Source organism: Telopea speciosissima, chromosome 9, assembly GCF_018873765.1.
Source record: "Telopea speciosissima isolate NSW1024214 ecotype Mountain lineage chromosome 9, Tspe_v1, whole genome shotgun sequence".
Lineage (NCBI taxonomy): Eukaryota > Viridiplantae > Streptophyta > Magnoliopsida > Proteales > Proteaceae > Telopea > Telopea speciosissima.
Window position 1 is genome coordinate 40,521,127 of NC_057924.1, and position 8,775 is coordinate 40,529,901.

Below are 8,775 nucleotides of genomic sequence, written 5' to 3' on the forward strand. Positions count from 1 at the left end.
TCAAACACATCACTGATCACACCCTCTGGTACCATGCTAAATTTCTTATGACTGTCATCACTGTAGAATTTGGCTACCATAGTCAGCATTAAACTTCTCATAGCGCTGCGCATGGAGATGAGCTGATGGTCTAGTGTTCTTCAAAGCAATTTCAATATCTTCATGCCTAATTGGACCAACCTTTGGTAATTCTGCATGGCATGCACAAAAAACTCATATTTCTTAAGCTGACTTCAGGGAAACGTATATTGCCTAGAAAAAAGTATAACAGCCCTGCCTACTTTCATACAGTCCCACATTCCTGGAGCAGCAGAAAATGACTCCAGGTAATAGTTTCCTTATGTAGTGTGCATCATGGTGAACTTAGTCTGTATAGTAAGCTTAGAACAAATGAAGACATCCAAAATTCACAGAATGTTACTACAAAAAGCTAAAAAAAAAAAAAAGAAAAACTGACAGCTTTTTGATGCACTTTTGGATATTAAAAGTTATGAAAAAGTTTGAAAAAAATGAGTATTTTCGAGGACTAAAAAGCACGAGAGAGAGAGAGAGAGAGAGAGAGAGAGAGAGAGAGAATTTTAATATAAACTAAATATGTAGTTTTAAATAAAAACTTGAAATATCTAGGTTCAATCAATGTCTAGGGACATTGACAGTGCTCAACAGTATCTGATGCAGGAACATAGTCCTATTCATTTGTCAAGAGATGATTAAAAAGAAAATCATTAGCAGAACACACATAAATAGTGTATAAGTACTAGTCCAAAATGGAATACACCTGAATTGAATTTTCCAGTGCAAGTCCAAGAATGTGTCTATTATGAAAAAACAACCCAGCAGCCATACATAAGTACATAGGAAAATACGGTATCCTTGTCATATGGCTATTAAAGTAACACATTGAAAATAGTCACAAGTATTGCAGATATAACAGTGATAGTAGTTAAGGTCAACAGCACTAATCCATTATTTTTCACCCGAAAAAGATGAAAACATAATTTTTTGGGGGTGCGGGTGGGGGAGGGGAGGGTTACGTTCTAGATAAAATACTTAACAGAAGAAATCTGGACAAATTGATAAAGTAGCAGTAAATGCGGCAAGCTCAATGGTAATAGCATTAGTATATACCAGTTCAGGAGTGCCTGATATATACCAATCTACTTAACTTCTTGAAAACACATTGACTTTTCTCATTCTTATATAAAGGAATCACAGCAGAGTTGTCATCTAGTAAAAAATAAATCAAGTAAATTACATACCCTCCTCAGGCACCACTTCTTGCTTTTCTTCCAGAAGCACCATTAGCCGTCTCAGGGGCTGCATGGCAGCCTCCTTGCAGAGTAACCGGATATCTGACCCTGAAAAACCTTCTGTGCTCTCTACCAGGAGATCATATGGTAGCTCCTCTTCACCAGGTACTGATGGCAAGAGTTCCTCTAACATTGCTCTTCTTGCTTCTGGCTCCGGGAGAGGAACGAGGATCTAAGTTACAAGGAAACCAGATTTATTAGAAGCTACACAAGCACAAACCAGATTTATTAGAAGCTACACAAGCACACACAAATAGAGAGAGAGAGAGAGAGAGAGAGATCGATGCATCTGCGCATCAATATTGCAAATAACATCTCACTGGGAAATGATCATTGCTCTTGAAGGTTTTCAAATAGCTTCAAATCATCAGTAAGTCACTCCTCATATCCCCACTGAAAGTTGACTCCCAACCACCGACTTATGGCGCATTTTATCTATCTTTTTATATGGACTCTGGAGTTCACTTCTAGCTCTTGATTAAGTTCAAAGTCTTCTATATTTTGCCAACTCATGCAAGGTGGACCTGTCCTCCTAGCCCAACTTGGGCTCATCCACTGTGTCCTGGTGAAGTAACATCTATAATATGGGTTGCCAATGATGGCCCTATATCTGCCACATGGAATCTATATGTGCACTCAAATTGACCACACGGTAGCTTAGTTCATCCAAAAGGGGTAAAAAGGGTCCTACATTTCAAAGTTAAACCAAAGAATGCACGAAACAAGAATGTATACATAGACCCCATTTATTTTACTTCCATATATTTTTTCTAAATCTTTGATAGTTGAAACCAAGTTACTCCCATACCATAAACTTGACTAAGTCAATTAACTAACTGATGTTCCCCCCCCCCCCCTTCTCTCAAGGTAAGTAGATTAATATTGAAAAGGAAAAAAAATACATCAACTATTTATTTGTGTGACCTCTGATAACCACACAAATTTATTTTTCTTTCTATATATGAAGAGTTTCTCCCAAGTACAAAGTTTAATTTGTATTGCTTCAGAAATTGAGAACATTAAACTTAAAAAAATATTGCAGAACTTGAAAATGCATGCTTTTGCTCTCTTATGGTACTATGAGTTTCTAATCAAAAGGATACCCGCTTCTCAAGGCGCCGAAGCATAGCTGCATCCAGTTCCCAAGGAAGGTTTGTCGCAGCCAAAACAAAAACAAGTTCATCTGTCCTCGTCAAACCATCCATCTGCAATCTAATATGAATGATCAATTTTGGGGAGAGTAACATAGAGCCCACTTTGAGTTCTATGAATATAAAATATCAACATAATAATTCACCGACATAAGAATCAAAGAGATTCAATAAGTAATGGATTTTCAAAAGAGTAGTATGTGATTCTTCATGGGAAGGGGAACAAAAGACAATTGCTTTTATTTTGTGTTCATCAAAATAAAAATTCCTGCCACTATTTAATCTACTGGCAAGAGGCATTGTAGCAATTCTGTGCTTGGAAGAGAGCATAAAAGTTGAGAATAATACTACGGAGTTGCTTTATGTGTTTTCTTATGAACAAATGAAATCCAAGAAGCTACAAGGCACTACTCTGACAATTCATGTTCTTTCTAGGGACTTTACAGACTCAGAAAAGCTCTGCTGAGTGACTTCAAGTTTTTCTTCAGATTTTCCAACAGGGTCCAAAAGTATTAGGAGTCTAAGAGGCATCAATAAAATTTTTTTCTAAAGGGACTGATTCTCTGGTTCAACAAGATAAAATTTTCTTACTTCAGCTTCTGGTGATGATAATTCTCATCACATGATTGGACTGAGAGCAGTCATTTATTGGGTAATTGGCGAATTACATTTCTAACAATGGATCCATGTTAGGACTAGGAAATTGGTGTGTCATGGATAATTTATTTAGACTTGAAGTTTTGCCTGCAGTTTTCTATGTCTAGTACCCCATCCATCATTGACAATATGCTTGATAAGGTCACTATGGATTTTATCCATGCAAACCTATTTCTACTCGAGTAACTGAGCAATGGTAAGACAGATTTTAGTCTTTTCAATTAAAACTGGAGTGTCAATTGTTACAGTATTTTGCTCGCATTAATTTTCTACAGCTACGAGGATAATAGATTTTACTCAGAAAAGCTTGAAAAAGGCTAAAACCTCCACTGCTTAATGTTTAATACATTTTCAAATTGTAATGTATACAGCCAACTCCAAGGCATGAAAACACCAACTGGAAAAATGAAAGTGTTAAGAATGGTCACGGTAACACTTCTATGGACTGTCTACGTTACAAACATGGAATTACATAACCAATTTCCTGGGCCTGAATTACATATAGAATGTGATCATTTAAGACACTAACTATTTCAACAAATGAGAAACAAACCAGAACAGACTGAAAAATAATCAAGTGCATGACAGATTTTCTGTGCAACTAACTAAAATGTGAGATTGTTTAATCAATTGATAACAGAGAAGTAGGCCTCAACCTATAAGCCCAAGGTGTTAAGGATTGGAACTTGTGATTCATATCTTTTGAAGTGGCTGTACACCACTTTGTGTAATGAAACTCATAGTTTGAACCCACCACCAAAAAATCTCATAGTTTCTGTTTCCTTGTATTTTTGGATTTACAAGTCCTGAATCAATAACGATGTTGATGATGAATTTCCACAAAGGACTTGATTGCAGGATCCAATAGCTAGTGAGAGATTCCAATATGCTACTTCAGATAACAATTAGCTTTGTAACTTGCATGACCAAAAACTGACAACATTATTATAGGTCAAAGAATCTACCAATATTTAAAACTCTTAGTAAGTAAGCAAGGTGCCTTCTCATACAATTTCAACAAAGAATTCAAAACTTTTTCCTCCAGTTAAAGTATGCATCAGCGTATAATGTTTTACACCTACACACTTGAAAAAGAAAATGAAAATCACCTGTATTAGGAGCTCAGTTTTCAAACGCCGACTTGCTTCATGTTCACTGTTACCTTCACCACGTTGACTAATGATAGCATCAATCTCATCAAGAAATATGGTTGATGGTGCATGGTGCCTAGCAAGTTCAAATAACACTTTCACTAACTTCTCTGAATCACCTGTAATGATATAAAAGCTTTAAGACACATCATATTTGTACCATTAAAATCAAAATTTTGTCACAACTAGAATCATTATTTCTTTGATGATGACAAAAGTTTCATAAGATCTTTAGCTCACAAGATTTTAAAATATCGCCAGCAAAGAATGGGCAACAACTAAACTCTAGACTATCCCACTTCAAAATCTCAATCAGTCTGATATACTACTGCAACTATATAAAGAGTTGGTAGGAATCAAATAACATATTGACACTAATTAAAATGAAGAGAGAACTAAAAAGAATTAAATTACCGTTTTTTGGAATAGGGTTAATTACATGGTTTATAGGAAAATACAAGGAATGTTAAACAAATCTAATTAACAGAAAAAAACAAGAAGAAGAAAACAATGGTAATTTAACAGAAACTTTGCATACCCCGCCATTTGCTAACAACCGATGATGCTGAAATGTTGAAAAAGGTGGTCCTACATTCAGTTGCGACAGCCTTGGCAAGCATAGTCTGCAATTTTGGAAGTTATGAGTCAGTTAATATTGGAAAAACTAATCACAACAACAGATTAATAAGGTCTATCCTTCATGTAAATGAAATTTCAAGACATCAACCAATGTCAATAAAGAATGCCAGCAGACCTTCCCTGTTCCTGGAGGACCGAAAAGTAGAATACCTTTCCAAGGTGATAGAAGACCAGTAAAGTACCTATACAACATGCAAGAGAGTCTCAGCTAACCGAATTAATCATTTATATCAAAGTTCGAATTAAACTTAAAAAGGATAGATAAATTGAAGTCAACCTATTAAATCCACAATCATATTGGATATTCAAGTCAGGAGAGTTGAATGATCTTGGAAATACAGATAACTAAGAAAAAAAACCAAAACCTCTGCTTCATTAATCCATGAAACAGAAAAACGTATAGTCTTAAATATCTATCCCCAAAACATTCAGTTCTCCGGTAGCAATATCAAAAAAGTGCCACATCAGCAATCTTATCGGGAGCAGAGAGAGAGAGAGTGTCCAATCCATGGGTTATTCTCCCTCATCCCCCCCCCCCCCTAAAAAGAAAAGAAAATTACTTGTTAATAGTATGTCCAGCAAAATGTATAGCATTCAGAGTTCAATGGTTTAAATGTACAATGGACACTGAAACCTGTTTAAATTCTATTCTATTTTTCTAATCTTCTAAATTCTAGATATGAAAAGAAAAAAATGGGCAGATGTTTTTTGTCCAGGCCAAAGGAGGAAGACACATCCTTTTCTGTGGTGGTTCTGTTTCCTGCATGGTAGGTGAGGTGTCCAAAAGGGGTACATGTGTTTCACCACCTTATCTTCTCCACATTTAGCAAGTTTCAGCTCAATAACCTTTCTCACAGGATATATTGATTTTTTCACATGGTAGTGAGGCATGTTTATAATCTTAAACTGACAAGACATTGTCCTGTTCTCCCACGAGAGGATTATTAAGATCAAACATGGCACCTGTGGATATGAGAGATAGACCATTCCCCCCCCCCCCTTGAGATAGGTAAGAAAGGAGGATCCTTTTGAACACTCCAGATCAGTTGCAACAGAAAAAAAAGTGTCGAATCTGCTAATTTGCAGCATTTTCCCTGCAGATCGAATCTGTTAATTTGCAGCATTTTCCCAGCAGAAAACTTTTACAATACAAAAAATATAAACAGGTTTCAAATTATGAAGAAATGTTTAGTGAAAGTTCAGTCAGGATTTATTTATTCGGTATTTCTTTTTTGGGGGGGGGGGGTTGTTAATGCTTCATTATTTCAATCAAGCACAATAAAGGTAATATCAGGACTACCAATTTCAGCTACAAATATTACTTGATGGCATATTTCTGCAACTAGTGTGGCTATAATTGTAAAGAACCTGAAAAAGAATAAGCTGAATAATGTACGAATTCAAAAGGTAGGCAGCTTCAACCAGGCAAGGGATAAAGTAAAGAGTACACACAAGGACAAGTACCCAGAAATGGAAATTGGAATATTTTATTTTCAGCAAGCATGCCCAAATAGTCCTTATTGGAAGTTTAAAACGGGGGGGGGTGTTAAAATGGCTTGATCCATCTAGTGCTTCATGAAAAACATACTTGGGATACTTTATTGGCATGACAACTGCTTCTTTAAGAAGTCTTTTGGCATTCTCCAATCCCTTAATGCTTTCCCACTTCACATTTGGACTGCCACGAATTATATCCCTGTCAAGAAAGCAAAATAATAGAAACAATATCAATATAATATATATTTGTAGTTATTGAAGTGAGGAAATAATAATTTTGACCAATGGACGGTAATGGACAAAGTGAACCTTAAATTAAGTATTGCTGAGACATAAAGTTGTTGACATTTTCAATTACCTACATAAACTCTCTGCTAATGCACGCATTTCTGCAGACTCAAAAGGTGGAAATAATGGTTTCTGCCTGCAAAAGTAGTATATAAGAAGTTAGCTGGTCTTTTACATCCATTCTACCCCTGCCCAGGAAGAAGCAAAGGGAGAGAAAAAAAAAAGAACCAAAACAGGTACGAAAAAACTCCCAAACATAAATTTCATTCACAAGAACCAAAAAAGAAGCTGAATAGTCATAGAGTGAAATTTTCATTCACAACTATTCATAGTATAGCTATTCAATAATGACACAAACATAAATTATCTTGATTATGGTGCTCAATACTCAATGGATCACCCTCCAAACTTATCAAATATCTTTGTGCCATAATCATCAGGAAACCTGAACTCTAATGATCAAATATTTTATGATAAATTGTTGGGACACAGAATGTTGACATCAATTTAAAAAAGGATAAGTGCAAAAAGGTGCTAAGTTGGATGTCTGTGCTATCTACATTCCAGCAAAAGTCCATCCTCCAGTCACTTCACATGGTTTCATGCCATAGAACAGATAATGAAAACAACACTTGATCATAATTAAGAGAAGTTCCTATGGTATGTTTCGCATTAGGGTTTAATCAAAGAGTTCCTTTGAGTTCTGACAACATTCCAATAACGATAACCAATGAATCACTTAGGAGTAAGAATCAAAAAAATAAAAAGGATCACATTAGGATGGAAAAGTGGGCAAAATTTGCAGACATATAAACTATACAAAATTATAATGAGTATATAATGAGCTTGGTACAAAAGACCATTGATCCACATAGTACATAAAAACAACAGCCATCTAAGTTGATCTGCTTTATCATACGGTTTTTCATTAACTGTGTCATAAGAAACTCCATTGACCTGCGGTGTGCTCTTCTCCTGAAACAGAATAATAAAAACAGAAGAAAATGAGTAGGGGATTAAGTACTCAAACATATAATTGACAATGGAAAATGGAAAATGGTTTTTCTCCATTAACGTGTCATATGCAACAAACCTGATTCCGATATTGCTCGTATATGGCCATGTCAGATGTGTTTCTTGCGCTTCCATTCCCATTAATTGATCCCAAAGAACTTCCACTGTATTCTATAGTCTGATCACGCGAGGCAGCATCTTTCTGCTCAGCTGGCACCCTTTTCCTCCCAAATTTCACATCATAAAACGTCTTGAAATCCTTACGGTACAACAAGAAAACAGATTTTTCAATCAATAATATTAATTTTCGGACTCTTACCTTGCAGAGTCAATGCTTGCAGCCAAATATACATAAATTCACAACCCCCCCCCCCCCCCAACTAAATAAACAAAAAAACATAGAGAAATGAAAGAAAGGAAAAGCAACTGGAGAACAAGAACTGTTCAACGATTATGCGAAAAGAATCTCTATAAAAAAAATTGAAGAAACGAATACAGATCAAAATAAAGAGAAAAATGATATATAGAAACAGGGAGAATTAAATCATTGAGACTAAGGTGACAACAGAAAACGAGTTGACAAAGAGACTCAAGTACCTTGAATGACCAGCGAGTAAGAGAAGGCTCATCCGCCATTGCAGTTATCTCTGCAAGAGAAAGAGACGAAAAGAGAGAAATCTATTAGCTCTTTCTCGCTCTCTCCCTTTCTCCCTCTCTCCCTCTATATCGGAGAAAGCGAGAGGTTATCGGAGATTCGGTGACAGTCTCGCTGTCTCTCCACAGACAACAGCTTTAGTGCGTTTTTTTGTTGGTAGAACGGTAAGAACCAAATTAAGAATCTCGAAGGAATGAAAGAATCTTTATCATGGACCCAAAAAAAAATTCCTCTCGTTTGTCCTTCCTTTATTTATAGTATTCTTGCGACCCCATATTTTTTGTCCTAAGATGACATGTCACTTGGTTTTTTTTTTTTAATACACATGTCACTTCTTTAAAAGCGTTAAATATATAAATGTGCAATAATTTAATCCTTTCACCAAAATCAACCGAATTCACCGGTTTCAAGGG

The 8,775-nt window shown here is 35.8% G+C and overlaps 1 protein-coding gene across 1 annotated transcript; it reads right to left on the reverse strand.

The window, feature by feature from the left end:
- LOC122638550 (katanin p60 ATPase-containing subunit A-like 2) lies at positions 1-8,384 on the reverse strand. The gene is made up of 11 exons (XM_043831394.1): positions 8,305-8,384; positions 7,787-7,966; positions 7,613-7,668; positions 6,764-6,829; positions 6,497-6,604; positions 5,024-5,090; positions 4,808-4,892; positions 4,228-4,388; positions 2,414-2,515; positions 1,260-1,482; positions 1-191 (listed from the first exon to the last, which is right to left on the reverse strand). Exons 1-11 carry the CDS (start codon positions 8,341-8,343, stop codon positions 58-60), a joined length of 1,221 nt encoding a protein of 406 aa, XP_043687329.1. The 5' UTR covers positions 8,344-8,384; the 3' UTR covers positions 1-57.
- Between the last annotated feature and the right edge of the window lie 391 nt (positions 8,385-8,775).